General features: G+C 40.9%; 1 protein-coding gene across 3 annotated transcripts in view; it reads right to left on the bottom strand.

Moving 5' to 3' along the window:
- Nucleotides 1-18,939, bottom strand: part of prkcz (protein kinase C, zeta) — a 114,942-nt gene that overhangs the window by 71,930 nt on the left and 24,073 nt on the right. Inside the window, exon 1 of one of the 3 annotated variants that reach the window (XM_028582007.1) lies at nt 1,517-1,721. The exons of the other annotated variants lie outside the window; for them this stretch is intronic. Coding sequence (XP_028437808.1) covers nt 1,517-1,553 — 37 coding nt within the window. The 5' untranslated portion in view covers nt 1,554-1,721. Of the gene's footprint in view, nt 1-1,516; nt 1,722-18,939 lie in introns of those variants that run through there. 3 annotated transcript variants of the gene reach the window in all.

The raw sequence follows: 18,939 nt of genomic DNA, 5'->3' as shown, positions 1-18,939 counted from the left end.
AGTGATACATTCTCTCTCTCTCTCTCTCCCTGTCCGTTGTAGCTCGCTCTACCTTCTAGTATCGTTGGAGCGGTCTCGAACGAGAGAGAAAAAAACTTTAACGTGGAACGCTATCACACTTTCCTTCCTCCCCTCATTGGACTAAGTCTGTCGACACTACTGTGTGCGTGCATCAATAAGTAAGTCTGATGTCCTGTAGGTACAGGACGATGTTATGCAGGATTTATGAATGTACGTTAGCAACAGTAGGCTAATTTAAGAGGGTGCTATTTTATGTGCTAGCTAATATTGCGCATCTGTTGCGTTATTCAGTGCAAACATAACCGAGAATGTAGTTTAATCACAGTAATGATGGTGTATTAGGTTATTACTGTCGCGCTGTTGAAGTCCCACTGTACTGTCGTTACGCAGATCACGGACATCTGATTGACTTTACTGCACACCGTAGTTAAGTGAAAGTAGGTCAAGTTGTAAAAAACTGCCCCTACCAGCAGGGCAGCATTTACAGAGGGCATTCAAATGTACGTCTAATCGTTTCTATGTTAACTGTTAGCCTATAGTAGTAGAAAATTTAGGGGACATCGCCCAATCCTAGACTATGGTTAACAGCTCCTCAGATCTCTGCAGGGTAAATCCAGACAGCTAGCTAGACTATCTGTCCAATCCTTCCCGAGGCTAGTTTGCAGTGGCATCGTTGCTCCACCGCCCAAGACGATTGTGATTGGTTTAAAGTAATGCCAATAAACCAGAGTTTTTTCTCCCATCCCGGAATGTTGGACACAGCTCAGCAGCTCCTGTGTTACTGAGAAGAACCAAGTGGCACACGTTGCCAGGGCTGACAGCATGCAGCTGACAGAGGAGAGCCTCACATGCCCCCAGCGAGGAAAATCAGGAGATATTCAATTTGGATGCAGCTGCTGCTGTGAGGATGAAAGACACTTTGTTTAAGTCTAACTGACCTTGTTGAAAATGGAACTAGTTCATGCTCTGACGGCATATTATCCATGGGATGCACGCATTTTATCGTTAGCGCAATATCAACTGGTGCAATAAACACATCGCTAAAGGCGAGATATCAAAGACACTCATTACATTTTTTGTGTATATCAGTAGAAAACTGCACTTTAAAATGTAACTCTTTTTTTAGTGGTGCCTTTTACAATGTTCAGATTGTTCAATAAAAGAATGTTGGAAATGATTTCCTTTCATTTGTTTTAAATTCAACAAGCAATTTGTTGTATTTTAGCAGAACACTGAAAGCAGCAGAACTGAGTACACTTTAATATCTGGTTATTTATTGCAAGTAATATCGTTATCGCGATATTCAGCAATGTCATCTCATGTTTCCTCATATCGTGCATCAGCCTTTGGCTTTAACCAGTTCACCTCAACTCAACTCTGTTCCCAGGCAACCTTTCTATTGAGCCCGCCATGCTCTCTGGCTGTCTGCGCAGACCTCAGGTGACCTAACGTTGATCGAATCCCAGAGACCCTGACCCCAGATCAGATCCCCTACCTTTGACGCGAAGGTAGAAAAGCAGCGTGAGCAGCATCCCTCCTGCTGAATGGTACCGCTGGCTCGCCTTCACACCCTGGATCTCATGGTGGACTCCTGCACCTCCACCGCTACTCCTCTCCTCATCCTGCCTTCCTCTTCCTCCTCCTGCTCTCAACAAACAGCTTAGCTCGCGTCTCTGTGTCACTCTCTCTTCCCCTCCCCTGCCTTCTTATTTGCTTTCATCCCTCTTTAGGCTGCCGCTTTTCATCTTCTTGTCACACCACACCACACGCACCACACACACACACACTTCAAGTAGTACACTTCAGAGGAGGTAAATATGCAAACACGCACACATTCTTTGCGCACTTGTGCATCAAATTTCCCTCACTTCCTCAACAGGGATCGTACCACACGATAGGAACCTGCTGTCGGCTCCACGTTGCAATTGCAGCGTTTCACCCACAAGATGGCAGACGTAGGCCTGAAACCAATAGCAGCATCCTCTGCACACAGCACATTTTAACCTACATTTAAACATTGTGGACTATTTTTAGTGGCTGTGCTGTGCCTATTGGAGCCCATCCTGGATGACAGCAACACTTTCCTAGAGACCTGTCTCTGGGTGCATTTATAGCACCTTTTTTTTTCATAGGACTACTGAGAGCTCTGTGTGCTACTGTACATCACCTTCACACAGTCTGTATGTATAATGTTATGCTGTCCTATAAAAGCCGGAGGGATTGTACTGTATATGTTGAATTTATTTGGGTTCCAATTTATAGTGTGTGAGCACGAGCACAGTGTCTACAGTACTACAGGTCTACAGGAAACAGTGCCAAAAACCTCCACCTTAACAAAGTCATTCTGTCCAATTTAAATTCCAAAACCTTCTGAAAAAGTCAGTGGTGGGTTATACATCCACTTCTTTCCAGAGTAGTTTCCTTTCTTTCTGATACTGTGGATCTGAATATTGATGCAGGACATATTATTGCAAATTACTGGATTAGAACCAGGGGTTAAATTGGGATTTGTGTGTGTGTGTGTGTGTGTGTGTGTGTGTGTGGGGGGGGGGGGCTCTGTGGTTTCAGGGTTGCCATGGGTGCACGTGTGTGCATATAGACTACTAAATGTGATTGATATTTTGTAAGAGCGAAACATTGTTTAAGCAGAATGTCAAATTAATTTAAATTCTGTTTTTACACCTGTCAGTTTCTGACCTATTTTTCTTGCCATCCACCCATCCCTCTCTGCCATCTGTGCTGTCTGACTGACTGTTATCAGATATATTTTTTTGAAACTCAAATATCCACATCAATTCAATTTAATTGAATTTTGTCAAATCATAACAGAAGTTATCAGTATTGGCGTCAAAGATCCAGTGTCGGCCGGGCTCCATTTATACAAAAAAAGCACATAACTGAAACCAGAAGATTGTCCAAAAGAAATGTTTGTGTCTTAGATGATGGGATGATTAAACCCCATAAATTCCACCATAAAAACTTTGATTATTTTAGGACAGGCATGCCCAGAGCTCGCCTTCTCCCAGCCAAACACAGACTTTAAATCATGAATGTCTATCTTTTCCTGCCAATGTTGCAACATGGAGGAGGTTGTGCAAACATTTTCTGCATTCCTTCACGGGAAGGGAGGAAGGCTATTCTCTAGGCTGGCCCTTTAGCTTTATCAAAGCAACCTTCAAGACATTTTTACTTATCAGCAGTGCCAGGAGCAGGCCGAGTATTATAGCCAGTCATTCACTCTGAATCAACACTGTGTAGTGCATTAGAAAACACAAGTATACTGATTATAAAGAGGTTCTCCACTGGGAGGAATTGAATGATTGGAAAAATAAAGAGATTGCAACATGTATTTAAATGTGTGATTCTATTTTCATGTTTTGCATGGGTTTTAAATAATAGGCTTTGCATATTTTTCATATTGATAATTTGTAGATTTATACTGTATGTAACCCTCACTTTGTAGTATCACTACTCTTAGTCGATTAGTCAACTAATCGGTCGCTTTGGTCTTGGTCTTAGTTGATTAGTCATTTTTTAATCCAAGAAACCTATTAGCACATCTGTACTAAAAACAAGATTTAAAGTGGCTTTTGCATGATTGTTAGTGGAAAAACATTTTTTACAGATCTGTCGTTTAAATCAACTAATCGATTAATTTGACAAAGTGTTAGTTGAATAAGAATTTCTACAACCCTAAACCCTACCCCCATCAAATACTTTTTAATCTTCAATAGATGTGTTTCAAAGCATCTATGAACAGCCAATAATGTGTTTAGCTAGCGAGCTAAACGCTAAGTGGTGATCATACCAGCACTAGTCAGTCACAATAGCTCTTTGACTTAGCGGGCTGCTAGCTCTGTCACTAACCCCATAGTCTCGCTTTGCCAGACCTTCAGACTAGCCAAGGTCTGGCTAGTCCACACAGCATTCCGGGATGGGAGAAAAACGTGCTCTGGTTTATTGGCATTTCTTTAAACCAATCACAATGGTCATGGGCAGCGCTAAGATCCAGACAGAGCCACGGTGCCTCTGCAAAATAGCCTCGGGAGGGAACTTGTTTTGGTGGAACGTGTACGTTCGAGAGTTGTTTTAGTCGTGCAACAGAAAACTCAGATTGACCCGAGTTTAAAATTCCAACACAAAGAAAGTGGAAGGTAACGGCCAAAAAGAAGGATATCATGCAGAATTTCCGGCGGCACCGTAACAATCATGGAAGTGGAACGTCGTGGATTATAAATTAACCCAGTTTTACTAAAAGACATTTGTACCATGGACTCCTGGCTCAGGACTGTCTGCAGACCAGGCCTCTTTTTGTGCAGTTTATACTTCAGTACAGCAGGGTTATTCACCACACAGCTTCTTCCATTTTTGATTTTCCAAGACTGCCATGAATAATACTAGTGATATCGATCAACTGCATACATTTGCATTTCAAAGTTCATTAAAGTTCCATGTTTGCCATTTTCTCACTTGGCCACAAATTATGGAGCCCATCAATCAACCAGCTCTCACTTTTACAGGAATGGCCTCTCAGCACAACCTTTTATGCATACAAGCAACAACTAATCTTGAAGTTCTGTGTGTCATCTAGGAAGAAGATGCTGCCCTTTAAATATCAAATGTTCAAAATAAACTGATGTCAAAACATGGGCGTCAACACAGGTCTTGTTATGATCATCCTAGGGCTGGGCAATATATCAATGTTATATTGATATTGTGATATGAGACTAAATATCGTCTTAGATTTTGGATATCGTAATATCGTGATATGACATAAGCTCTGTCTTTTCCTGGTTTTAAACGCTGCATTACAGTAAAGTGATGGGATATTCTGAACTTACCAGACTGTTCTAGCTGATCTATTATTTGCCTTTACCCACTAAATCGTTATATCCAAATTACTGTATTTAGTCAAAAATATCAATAATAATATTGATTTTCTTCAAAAGCCCGGCCCTATATCATCCACAACTTTAACATTAGCTGCACGTTTTCCCCAAAATATGCACTTTTGAATGGGAGCTATGATTGCTTATGTGGGAAGCAAACCAACTGTACATGTACACAATCTACTATATGAATACCTTAAATCACTGAAACTTTAACCTATACATATACCTTCACTGGATCTCAACTGTTCACTGTAACTTGTACTGAAATGTAACAATGGTGTAAACTTCACGCTCAGCCATTACAAGGCCGCACACACACAACCCCAGTACTGCACAGAATATATTAATGTTTGGCTAAATCCTAATGACCTGACCTAATCTCAGCTTTCCTGCTCATGATAAATAGCATTTTAGCCCCTTTTGTTTATGATGGTCTTAACCTTGACAAGCCATTGTACTTCCAGTCTATCTGGCGCTGTGTTATGTAATATGGCAGGGCTTTGTGCAACATGCTTTCACTTCAGAATATAAAAAAAAACAAAGAATAACAAGGTGACCTGTCAGAGACTAATAGTAATGAGAGGGAGAAAGGAAAGGGTGATTGAAAAGAAAGAAGGAGACTGACAGATGGGGTGGGGGTGGTGGGGTAAAATAAGAAAGAGGAGAGAATAAGATAAAGGGAAAAAGCCATCGGGAAGCTTCTAAAATGAGGCCAACAGCTCAATCTGCCACAGACAGTTAGAAGCCCTTGAATACAAGTAGTCGGCTCGATTTAGCAACTTAGCAGAGCTCTCTTTCTGCTCGGCACATAGCCTCACTGAGGCTAGCTTCAGCGACACCATTGTTGTAGGGCTTGTTTGTGCCAGCTGAAGTGGTTGCCCAGTGGGAGCATTATGCGAGGGACGAGCCTTTTGTGGATTAGCCTTCTGAACAGATGTGCTCCGGGCTAATGCTATTCATTGCAGAGGTTCAACAGTAGGACATGACATCCACTCCCAATCCAGCCGCACAACAGAATGACATCAGCAGGGGAGCTAAAAAAAAAAAAAAAAAAAAAAAAAAAAGTGGCTTCAAGGTTGTGCTGAATACAACACTTTAAGCCGTTTTATGGAAATAATAAACACTCAATTATTTCTTGTTACAATCATGCTTGTAGTGAGGATGTGCGGGCTTCTGATAAGTAGTATTAATATCGGTCAGCAACTAATGCTGAATATCACAGACAAACATAAAAACACAAAGTACTTTTGTGTTGCTTGCTCATTCTTTGTGTAGTTACTGTATAGACCCCCAAGGGACAACAATTACCCAACAATTTTATTACAGATTTTTCAGAGGTTAACTTTACAATTAACTTCACTTAACTCCTTTTCCACACTGATGAAAGAAATATATTGATATAGCGGTTTTTATTTCTGTAAATCAACTTACATAACCTGTACAGCTGTGCCAATCTGGTTTCTGGTTCTGGCATAGGAAAATGACATCGTCATTCATAGTGCTGCCTACAAAGCTCAGAGCTCAGATTAGTTAATTGTTGCTGGGAGGGGGGATGAACACAACACCAGACCTATTGAAAAGTTTTTACTTTTGATTCATTTATCTTGCTTCTATTGTTCTATAAAGCACATTGTAACATGTGTTTTTAAAAGTGCTATATAAATAAGATGTATTATTATTATTTGAATTGCTAAAAAAAAATTGGAGATGGTGATTTGCTAGCACGCTAACCGGAGGATAATAATTTGTTTGTTAATGCCAATGCTAACCAACCATTTCAAAGTTAGTGTAACAGCGAGTGGAAATTGGCTTGTTATTGTAAATGGACTGTATTTATATAGCACTTTTCTAGTATTAACCACTACTCAAAGCGCTTTTACATAGTACAGGAACCATTCACCATTCACACACATTCATACACTGTGACCGAGGCTGCCGTACAAAGTGCCACCTGCTCATAAGATAAACACTCACACCCATTTACAACTCGGGGTTCAGTGTCTTGCCCAAGGACACTTCGACATGGGACTGCAGGGCCAGGGATCGAACCAACCTTCCGATTGGCAGGCGCTCTACCACTGAGCCACAGCCGCCCCTTGTTTTCATTGTGTGTTTTGCTTGGGACTGAATTATGCAATTCTCACTTCTATGGAGATCAGCGCTTTGCCCCGATCATGTGCCTCTGGTGCGGAAACATGACTGTCTTCCTCACAGCCACACAGCGAGCCAGTCAGGTAACATGTTTCCATTCTATCTATCTCTGAGTCACTCTATTCGTTGCAAGGAGAAAAACATTCCTCTTTTCAATTTAGCATGAAACATTCAACACACTATAATCTCATAAGCTCTTCCCTGAGAGACTGCCGCAGCACGGGCAACTCCATAAGAGCCTATATAAATATAGATATAAATTAACTGCAATCCATAAAGCCAACCACAACTGAGGGCTGCAGTAGAGGGGATTTCCTATATAGAAAATGTACCAGTCCTTAAAGCTCTAATCATTTCATTCCTGCTGATTTGGGAGAAAGGGATTGGTCAAAGAGGCACAGGTTAAAGAGAGTTTCAATCGTCTGTTCTCTGGTAAAACATTTCTTCATCTGGAGGGCGATATGACCCAAATTCAAGTCGGATGAGACAACTGCCATGTTACTTAAAGGTTTAGTTCCAACCCAGTTAGTAAAAATAGGCAGAGAGGAAAAAGCATTGCTCCCAAAAGACTGTTGACTTTGTTGAGGCTGGGCTCGCCAGAAACCACGTCACTCTCACAAAAGAAGAAAAGAAATAGTTCAGGTCAGATTGTAATGTGATGTGAAGTCATATCAAGTGTGGAGGAAATTAAAAAAATCAAACAAGCACCTTGTCATCACCTTGTGTTCCAGTGGTGAGTAGTGCGTGTTGGGCGAATCTTGCCTCGCTGTCTGTTAAAGAAAAGCCACAGAATGATTAGAAAGGCCCAGTGTTATTTGTGCAGGAACCTGCCAGGACGCAATCTGGCATCTCTTAGTTTAGAGTCCAACACATCCTTTGGGCACTTAGTAATGTTTTCACTGGCCACAACACAAAACTGCTACAGTATTTAGTTGTTAAGCTGATATGGTTTCAGATGATAATGAATATCCATCACCCGGCAATTATTTAGATAGATGCTGACAATATCAACTTTGTGGCCTCTACTGTTGTTTGGAGCAAACTCTCTCCAGCCACTAGAATCAACACAATTTCCCCGACATACTTGTTGGATCCCTGCTCCAAACAGGCCCATTCTTTTCTATTTAGAAATGATGGCCGAGCTGTAGAGACACTTTTAACTCATTGTGTCGGTTTGACAACCATCACATTTACAGTATGTTTGAGTCTAATCCCCTCTCATCAACCCACAGAAGAAAAATAAGGCACTGATAAACCCACTGTATGCTACCTGCCCAGCACCAAATAACTACATACCTATTGGCTGACAGACATAGTTGAGCATCTGGGGCACCTGGATAGCTCACCTGGTTGAGCGTGCACCCCATGTACGAAGGCTCAGTCCTTACCACAGCGGCTGCGGGTTCAGTTCTGACCCGTGGCCCTTTGCTGCATGTCATTCCCCCTCTCTCTCTCTCGTTTCACGTCTCAACTGTCCTGTCTAATAAAGGCCTGAAATGTCCAAAAAATAATCTTAAAAAAAGACATAGCTGAGCATCTGTCAGCTAAAGACCAAGACATATTTCTCAGGAGTTGTTAGGGTCAGATCCAGAGGTAAAACGAGAATATTGTGGCCGGGTTAGCCCCAGTTGGTAGAGCAGGCGCACATATATAGAGGTTTATTCCTCGACATAGTGGCCGCGGGTTCGACTCTGACCTGCGGCCCTTTGCTGCATGTCATTCCCCCCTCTCTCTCCCTCTCTCTCTTCATGTCTTCATCTGTCCTGTGAAAATAAAGGCCTAAAAATGCCCCAAAAACTAATCTTAAAAAAAACAATGAGAGTGAATATTGGCCTTAGATTTGTAAGGTGGACACAATCGGCACTCTAAAAGAATCCTAACACAGTTTTGCGTCTGCTTGGATGTTTAAGTAGTTAGCTGTTTGCTGACATGACAGGAATACCAAATTTATAAGTTAGGGATATAATGCTGATTATGGATCTGTCAGCTTGTTTTAATTGTTTTGCCCCCTGGTGGCCAACATCTGTCTTTGCATACACTGTAGTCATACACTGACTTTTGTAGAACCATTCACTGGATAAGTTTTAGATATGAGTCTTATTATTGTTGTATTAGGGTTAGGGTTTTGATTGCTTAAATGTAGCTACTGGCCGTTATACTGTATAGCTCACACAAGACTGACTGATCAAAATCAGCGCTGCTTGGGGAAGCAGCATCACAGCGTTCCTTCCCTTATAGGTGTTTACTGTGACTCAGTTCTGCTCTGTGCTTACTGCACTGTGGAGCAGCAATACTCATTGCTGATATGAGTTGGCTGACACTAAAGCCCCTTTCACACATGCACTGCAAACCTGAAATTCTCTAGACATTTCCCGGAGGAGCTGTATGTGAGAATGCAAATGTCAGAATCAGTTGGATCGGACATCAAACAGACTTTATCCTGCCAGCCCCCTAGTACAAAGTTTGCGTAATCTTGGATTGAACACGTGTTTATAGAGCTGCTCATTATGCGGAGAATTTACAGCAAGCGTGGGCTTGTTGATGACAAAACCAGAAGAAAACAAACATCCGAGGGTGAAGAGGAAGGGTAATGTACACAAAAGGCAGCAACGGAAATGTCTAAATGGAGAGGCGACAAGATTTGGGAACTTCTGTTGGTAAGGGCTGACGCTGAAATCATCAAAAACAATTCAAGGAACAGTTGTTTATGACCAAATTATGAACCGGCTACATGACTGTGTAATCCACGCCATGTCCAGCTAGTTGCACGCTCTTCCCAGGCGCCACCCCTCATGTAAACCCAACAGACTACTCTTTGGCCGGCTCGCGAGCCCAAACAAGTGTGTGCGGCGTGCCTGTTGTTTTGTTTCCGGTCTAGCTAGATCCGGTGTGGTGTTGTAGTTTTTCTAACGTTACTAGTTGTTGCAACAGCATGTGAAAAAAACTACAAAGTTTGCTAGGCCAAAAAGAACGCTAATCTTGCGATAAACAAATGGACAACGTTAAAATGGGTTTGCGTTAACGTTTAACTGACAGCACTAATTTCCAGTAAGTGAGAAAGTGTCTGACACGGACAATCTCCAGTTGTGAATGGGAAACTCTGGATTCTACTGACATTGTCCATATGTGAAAACGACTTAAGACATTCATTTGTCTCAATCATATGGAACATTTGTAGTGAGTGAGTTTCTCAAAGCGCAATAATACTTCCAATGCCTTTTGGGTGATAACTCATCTATGATATTGGTCAACTTCCTGGCTTTACAGAACAGAACATCATAATCCCTTGAAGGTCAACATCTTAAAAGTGGTCCAAATTGGCTTTAAGGGACACTCTCTAAGCAAGAACACAGTAGCGGACATGAGGATTTACTGACCCTTTTTTTTCAGCTTGTCAGACTTTACGTCAGAGGAGGAAGCTCACAGGGAGAGACAGAGAGAACTAGAATGAGACTTGATGAAGTAGACTCAGAGTCATACTCCTGTCAGCGGAGGGAAACCCAGCAGATGAAAAGTTGGAGAGCTCAGAGGATGAGGTGGCACCGCAAGCTGTCCCTGTTCCGCATTCATTATTGGCAATGAGGGGCATGTTTCTTTTAATTTGGCAGCAAGCCATTTGTGCTGATGATGTAATGTGAGAGGCACAGCCATTCCTCTCACTCTAACTGTCTATAAAAGTATCATTTTATGTTGATTAATCCTTACTAAAAATCCTGATAAAAGCTGCAATGACCATACCAATGCACAATATGAATATATGGGAAAGAATCAACAATGTTCACATTGTTTTAGTAACTAATAGGCTTAGAGAAGTTTTTTCAACAGGGTGGCACTAGAGGAAAGGTCATGGTTAATCAACAAAGGTTTATCTCCCCGGGAGCCTGAATGTGCAAAGCATATTTTGGGTGATATGTCTTTAAAATAATAACTTGACTTTTGCAAGGTATTTCTGTGATAACGATATTTATAGCAATGTTAATATATCCATGAAAACACAGAAACCAACCTGCTGTACTGACATTAATCAGATTCTAACTATTAATATTCAAATTTAAGGTAACCTTAACTCAATGAAACCCATCAAGTGGGTACACTGTGTCCTACTAATGATTATCAAACCTATTTCAGCCGCCTGGGCGTAGGAAGCAGTGAATATGTGGGTGGGACAAACTTTTTAACAGAGCATGCCCATGCCTTTTGGTGACAACTCATCTTGATATGGGTCAACTTCCAGGCTTTCCATGTTGAGAGGGCTGGATGAGTCAGAGTGACAATGAGTCAGAATAACCAGAATATGAGGCCTATGTCTACAAGCTAGCTTATGGTGTGGGGCCCTGAGCAGCCGCTTAGTTCGCTTATAGGGAGGGCCGGCTCGGACCGTGGTTTAGTGGTTAGCAATGTTGCCTCACAGCATGTAGGCAATGCCGAGTACCTATTGTGTGTATGTGTATGCATGCTCTGTGAGAATCTGCCTGGGTGCAAGGTAGCAGTGAGAAGGTGGTATGGACTTTCTTTAAGCAAGCCGAATGGATTTGATGATGAATCACAGACAGCGCTTTGAAAAGAGCGCCGATTGGATGGCCGATGCACTGATTTTCAACATGTTTCAAACATGGTACAAGTGGGGGAGTCTAAATTAATAATTTAAAAAAGTATATATAAAAGCATAATATACAGTAGGTGTATGCTCTGATAAACACCATATTCTCCTCGCCAGACAACATCTTAACTGTAGCAATGACAAGGCGATGAAAACAAGTTACATGATGGTCTGATGCTCGTACACAGCGTCAAACATTCACACTGGGATCCTATTTATATATCAGGATGCTAATATTCTTTCCTGAGTCTGCTCAACAACAACACCCTGTTCTGTTTACGCTAATCCAGATAAAGTAAGGTCTCACTCTGGTTATGAGAAACCCAAATCATCTCAGGTATGCTAATATTAGCTGGGATTCAGGGGAATGCAGTGTTTGCCCAAGGTTAGTCCCCAATAGTGAGCAGTGGTAAAAAGTACAGTAAGTAAAATTACTTAAAGCTACAGTGCGTAGTTTCTGCCGCCCCCATGAGAAATTCTAAGTAATGACAACAACACTGTCAGCGCGTCCACATGATACAAGCCTTCTGTGATCGCGCACGCACCCCTACCCCTCCTCCACGCAGTTGCTAGTAGCCAAAGACAACACAGAGGATTAAAAAAAACATGATGGACTCTTCAGAAAAGGTAATTAGTTTCACAAAACTTCTGTGCGGGAAAGTCGCCGGACAACACAATCTTCTGAACGTAGCCATACTGAGAAATACAGAGAGAGTTGTGTGGAGCTGATGGTCTTAATTAACTTTGTAGCAACTCATTTGGCGATGGCTTGAATGGAACGGATGTTCAATAATGTTAAAAAGTTACGCACTAAAGCTTTAAAGCTGCAGTATTCTTATATCAAAAATGGATCAAATGGCTATGTCTGGTGTGTAATGTCAAAGGTTTAACTCGTAGTGACGAACCCATATCTCTGCAGTTTTTTAGCCTCTTTGAGCTCATTGTTTAGCTCTTATCAGCCTTGTTTCCAGCAGCAGCAGACAGCTGTTTTCAGTGAAAATGCTCTGATAAAGCCACTGTTCCCTACCTGCTCAGCACCAAACAGCAGATAGACACAGTTAGAGACTAGCTTGTGAACACATCAACAGCTAACGAGCCAGATATTTTGATCAGGAGTTGGTGGAGACCAAACCAGAGCTAAAAAGAGAGTGATTATTTAACTTACATTTATCACCTTACCTATACAATGTCAGGGTCAATGTTTATATAAAGAAGCAGGTGCACTGATCCTAATGTTTCTCTTCTGATACTGACTGAAGACCCTTTCCCACATGTACTGCAAACCTTAAATTATCTAGACATTACCCAGAGGAGTTCTCTATGTGAGAACGCAAATGTCTGAATCACTTGTATAGGACTTTACCCTGCCAGCTCCCGGGTACAAAATCTGCGTAATGTCTGATTGAGCCCATGTGTGAATAGTGCAACTCATTGTCATTGATGAGGGTTAGCTAATCCTCATCTAAATCAAACGGTGCACTCAGTGTAGTGGAGAACCAGTCCGACCCGGGCAATCTCCTGTTGTGAGCTACGTGTGGGAATCACATGAGAAACCGGCTTGATACTCAGACTCAGCTATCAATTCCCGTTCCAATACCAGCGTTTTCTTTTTCCCAAATCTGTACCAGTACCATGCAGTCCTACGTATAAAGAAAGTAAGAAAGTGTTGAACTATTCCTTTGCATTGCCCATGCTTGTACAAGCAGTGTTGTTCAGCTGTACACTAAAGTAAAATAATCATTATCATCTAATCACTAAGCACTAATAGTAAGAGAATATTAGAAAAAAATTAAAGTGAGACATTATACTATATAATTATATAGTATAATTATATATTTAAGCTCTGCCAGTGTTTGGATGCACACATGCAAACCAACATAATACAATCCCATTAGATTTGACAGAATTTCGAGAGAAATTATGAATGGGAGAATAAGCAGGATTGGATTTCTAGAGACTGAAAGCTCAAGGTAGTATTTCAGCCCAGAGAGCAGGTGTCAGGGGGTGCCTCATGATCAAAGGTAGATTAGCTCACTGTGAGTACACGCCACATCTGCCATCAGCCATCATGCTCTGCTGTGGCTTCATCCAATTTATAACTGAGGCACGTCAGCACTTTAAACATCAGACACCGCTGTTTTATACAGTACTCCTCTTTTTCTCTCCCTCTCTCTCTCTACACACATGAACACACTGCAGTCACCAAAGTATCCTACTCATCTACATTGCAATTGGATAATCCAAGCCATTACAGTCTAAGAGGAAAGCCAATTGAGTGGCATGGCATCAGAGAAGTGATAAACAGTGTGTAAGAGACTGGGAGTCGGTGTTGGGCTGGGCTGATGGGGTGGCGGGCAAAAGCTCTGTGCGCGTCAATGGCTAAAACTGTGACAACTGACAAGAAATGGGTTGCATTTCGACGCCAGCGACTGCAATGCCGGATGTACAAAATGTTAACAATGTGTAGTCTTTATTGCATGCAGTAATGGACATTGGCTATTGGAATCTAATTGTAATTAAATGACCAATCATCATAAGCTTTCTACAACAGTAAGCAGCAGATTTTTTAATAAAACGTAAAAAATAAATAATTTAAATGTCAAATTCACATTTTCCCATTCTACAATGTTGATGTTAGCTTTGTGTTGACTGTTTTGTTTGACAAGAGTTTAAGGTAAGGAATGCACAATTCCGGCATACAATGCAACAATGTGCATTTACACAGAAAAAATATCTTGTCAGTAGTTTTACAGTGGATCCCCAATGGCATATGTACATATGCCATATGCCAGTATATAATAATATATACTTTGCATCATATATTAGTTGCATATTTGTACTTTGTGATACTTTATAATGAGACTTTACAATACTATAGCTGTGCTAGCCACTTAGCTTCAAAACCCTTCATACTCTGACACAGCAAAAGCGTAAATCTTTACTCAAGATTTACTTACTAGCTTTTTACGGAAAATCTTGCCGTGAATATTTTGGTTGTTGTGTTTCAGTGAAATGGCCCATTAAAAGACAGCTTTTAGTCAGACATATAGTCTTCACACAAACCTAGTGCTGTCTCAGGAGAGTGGTTCTGTCATCCACAATGCATCGTTAGGGTCAGTATAGAAACCACAGTGTGTTAAAGCTTGAACAATGGCGCTCTGTTGTGCCACGGTCAACAATCCATCGACAAGGGTACCATTTAGAGCTTCAGAGCTACGTTAGCTCTGTGTTGGAAGCCATGCCGCTGCAGAAATAGACCTAGCCAAGTCCAGATGATTTCACAAGAATGAACCATAGGGGTAGAGGAAAGGGTGTGACCAGCTTTTTAAGGCTGCTACTGATATTCTTTCAGATGCTAAACTTGTAATGCCAAGGTTTCCATATCTTCTTAATGTGTTATTTTGCAAGCAACTAATGTTGTGAGCCAGATCAGTCTATGATGCTAATTTAGATTTATTTTTTTTAGATTGTAGCCTATTTTTCTTTTACCATGCATCAAACCTTTTTTAATAAATTCTTTAATGTACTAATATTGTTTAAACTGTTTAACTGAGTATCAATCAGTCAAAATTCTGATTGTCGGTTAAGCGGTTGATTGTTACCATCCCTAGATCAGTCCTATTCAAGATTTGTACATGTTTCGTGCCCTATACACGCCACACGAGTTCCAGATGGCTAATGCAGCCAACAATTGATGGTAGATTACATCAGTTGTCTGCAAATCAAATACATCCTAGCAGAGCCCGCTAACTTCCGTATTCAGATCAATGCCAAAAAGCTTCCCAGCTGCTCGGTTAACAGCAGCAGTGAGAGCATGTGGGTGTGCTGCAGTGCAGCAGGGAGGCCTGACACATTACAAAACCACTGTTGCTATTTCTGGTGCTAGAGATGCTTATAAGTCAAGAGGTGTGTTGAGTATTATGGCTGTGAAGCCTGGATGCATGCTCTCATTAGTGGTAACCAAAAATGACATTTGACATATGACATTCTCATTCCCTCTAAATGTGCAGCCGACTCCCTGGAGGAAATTAGGCAAGGTGAGGGAAATAACGTGTGACATATCTGCTAAGCTCTGAAAGGTATCTGCTGCTGCTGACACAGTAAGTCGCCGTGAGCAGAACATGGAAGACTATTGTTTACAGTTGACCAGAATCTTTTTTTGCTGAATCCGATGATTTTAAATTGAAGCAAAACAAGTCATTTCTGTGAACTGAATCTCACAGCTATGCTTTCTAATATTCCCTGAGGGCTACTTATGTCAATATAATGATGTAATCGTAACATTATCTGGAGAAAACAGAGGCAGAACAAGGTAATTTATATACACATCACATACAAGCCACAAGTCTTGGCTATAGGGCTGGGTTTCATTTAAACAATTATGGTAGGAGTGCCAAAATCAGTACCCTTAAAATAATAGCAAATAGAACACTTTATGTGTTACCTTTTATTCTACTTCATTTGATATCCATCATGTGAATGGAAGCTTTTAGTTGAGTAAAATGCCACCACCGCTCCTCCACTAGCTGCTGCGGTAGTGAGCCAATCACACGTTGCATTAAATCAATGAACGCTGGCAGTAATTGGTTGCAAGCAAAACCATCCAAATAGTCATTTTCTTTTTTTTTTAAATCTGGGTACAAAAAGGATCAAATGCAGGTATTGTTTGACTGGAGAAGTTTTTATATTACTTGGTACTGGGTTATTTCGATGGATACCTTAAAAAGGTATATGCCCCTGCCCTTGTGATTTCTGAGTTAAATGTTTTGCATGCCATTGTTTTTGTTGTTGTTGACAACAGGAGAGTGTTTACAGTGCATGTGAATGTGATCATTGGTTACATATCTGCTGGTCTGTACCAACAAACACAGCTTTACCTCCTGCACATTGTGATCAGCGTCTGTCGAACTGATTCTGAAGTATCAGCTGTCAAAAAAGTTGATTGACTGATTGATTGATTCCCTGCTTTTTATATTTGGTCTTGTAGAAAATATTGAGTTGTTCCTTCAAGAGCTTTTAGATTTTGTCCAATCTAAAGTCACCAGTCAAGGTCACACTGCCCAGCAATACAGTATTTTCTGGTGTTAATGACTAATACATGTCTTTATTTTGGGATAATGAGCTTCCAAACCTCATGGTCTCTCCAAGTCAGTGTCATCATGGACTCCATCAGCCTCTGAGTTGCTGCTCATATTGCAGATATTTTTGGCACAAAAGCTACGTAGTGGAGTGAAAACAACATGGCAATTCAGTCTGACGAGCAATCTATCTCCGCCTTGAGAGAGGAAGTGGATAAAGAAAGTAAGCCCACACATAATCACAAGATAATGATGTAATACCTTGCAAGTAATAGTTAGATAATGAAATCATTATTGCAACATAATAAATAAAGCACACATGGTCATATAACAAAAATGACATAATTTAGTCATTACCTCAGGATAAATGATGGCCACTTTCTTCTCCTGTAGGTAAGCCCCTACAGTATTAACAAAGTGTGCACCGTAATGGAATATTTGTTGTAATGTAATCACATTTTGTTTTTAAACTCCCACTGTAGTTCATTCTGACTGATTCATCTCAAATGCTCAACACTGTGCTGAGTCAAACTGTAGGTACAAAAGGAGATTGAGAAAAGCAACAATTTAAACCATGTTATTTGTGTTTGGCATTTAGTCAAACTTTCACAGACGCCTCTGTCTTTGTAAAAAGAAAAGTTGTGTTTTAAGGAAACTGACCTGACACGAACCACCGCCAGAGCATGAGTTACACTTACTGTGTTGGCGTGACACACAGATGATACAAACCTAATTTCATCAGGAGTAACTTATTCTATTCCAGTTGTTTGAGGCTATTATAAAACGCCAGAGCTTAACAGCTGTACTGTTTAAACTAATGTAGTGACACATGCACTGCATTTATACCTAAGACACATGGGTCTTGGGCTGGGCAATATATCAATATTATATCGACTTTGATATTTAAGGTTAGATATAGTCCTACATTTTGGATATGGTAATATCGTTTTATGACAAGTGTTGTCTTTTCCTGGTATTAAAGGCTGCATCACAATTCTCTGAACTTACCAGACTTACTAGATGTTTTGTTTACCCACTTAGTCATTGTATCCACATTATTGGTGATTATTTATAAAACATTGTGTTAATATTTTGTGAATTTTGTATAGTCAATATATTGCCGCAACATCGATGTATTTGGTCAAAACTATCGTAATGTTTGATTTTCTCCATATCGCCCAGCTCTACATGGGTCAAACTTATTCCAACCAACATAGAAGCCTAAATAAAGTTATATTCTGCAAGCTAAAAAATACAACTGGTCCTTTTCACATCTTTTAATGAAACTACAAAACTTACCAGCATTATTTGTGAACCTCTGCACTGTACCTGCCCCTATGTCTTGACGAACCACATCTTAAGAGCATCTATAAGTATGTGAAAAACCGTAATTAGACACTGAATATCACCATCACTCAGGGTCAATTCAGAATAGCTTGTTCAAATATTACTCGCATTGCCAGACTTATCTCAACAGAGCTGGGTCAGTGCTGGAGTATGGTCTGGCTACACCGCCTAATTATTCTGGGATAGGGAAAAAAAACGTTCTGGATTGTATTTCTTTCAATCAATCACAACCGCCCTGGGCAACGCATCTGAGATAGCGAGAGGGGAGGGGCATCCGGTGCCAGGCTTTGACACAGTAATGTACATCCGTTGAGTCAGACTAATGAAACATAGACAAGTACCAGCTTCATCCTTCAACAGCACTTTTGGAGAAATCTCATTGGACAAAGGATAAATAGCTAACTGGTTTGATCCAGTCTATTTACATTCTCAATCTTTGTCTCTTCAGTCGTGTCCAACGGGTCCCAGACTACAGTAACTCATCATTGGCTTCCACTCTTTGACAGTTGAGTCTTGTGATGCATGAAGGACCTGCATGCTGAATCTTTTCTCTCTCGTTCACTCAGTCGCACTCTCTCTCTCTCTCTCTCTCTCTCTCTCTCTCTCTCTCTCTCTCTCTCTCTCTCTCTCTCTCTCTCTCTCTCTCTCTCCGTCCTCTCTCTCTCTCACACTCACACACACACAGACTAGTTTCTTCCATTCTCCCTAAAGGGCTTAACAGTGCACCATGCCGTCATCAACACTAATCTACTTACCTAGCAACACACATACACATGCTGCAAATACTTTACGACTACTAGGAATATTTCATAAATACCTCAGGATGGAGTCTGTCACATACATTCTCTCT

The sequence above is a fragment of the Perca flavescens genome, chromosome 7 (genome assembly GCF_004354835.1).
Source record: "Perca flavescens isolate YP-PL-M2 chromosome 7, PFLA_1.0, whole genome shotgun sequence".
Taxonomy (NCBI): Eukaryota; Metazoa; Chordata; class Actinopteri; order Perciformes; family Percidae; genus Perca; species Perca flavescens.
Note: the sequence above shows the minus strand (reverse complement) of the source record. Positions and strands in the feature narration are given on the sequence as shown.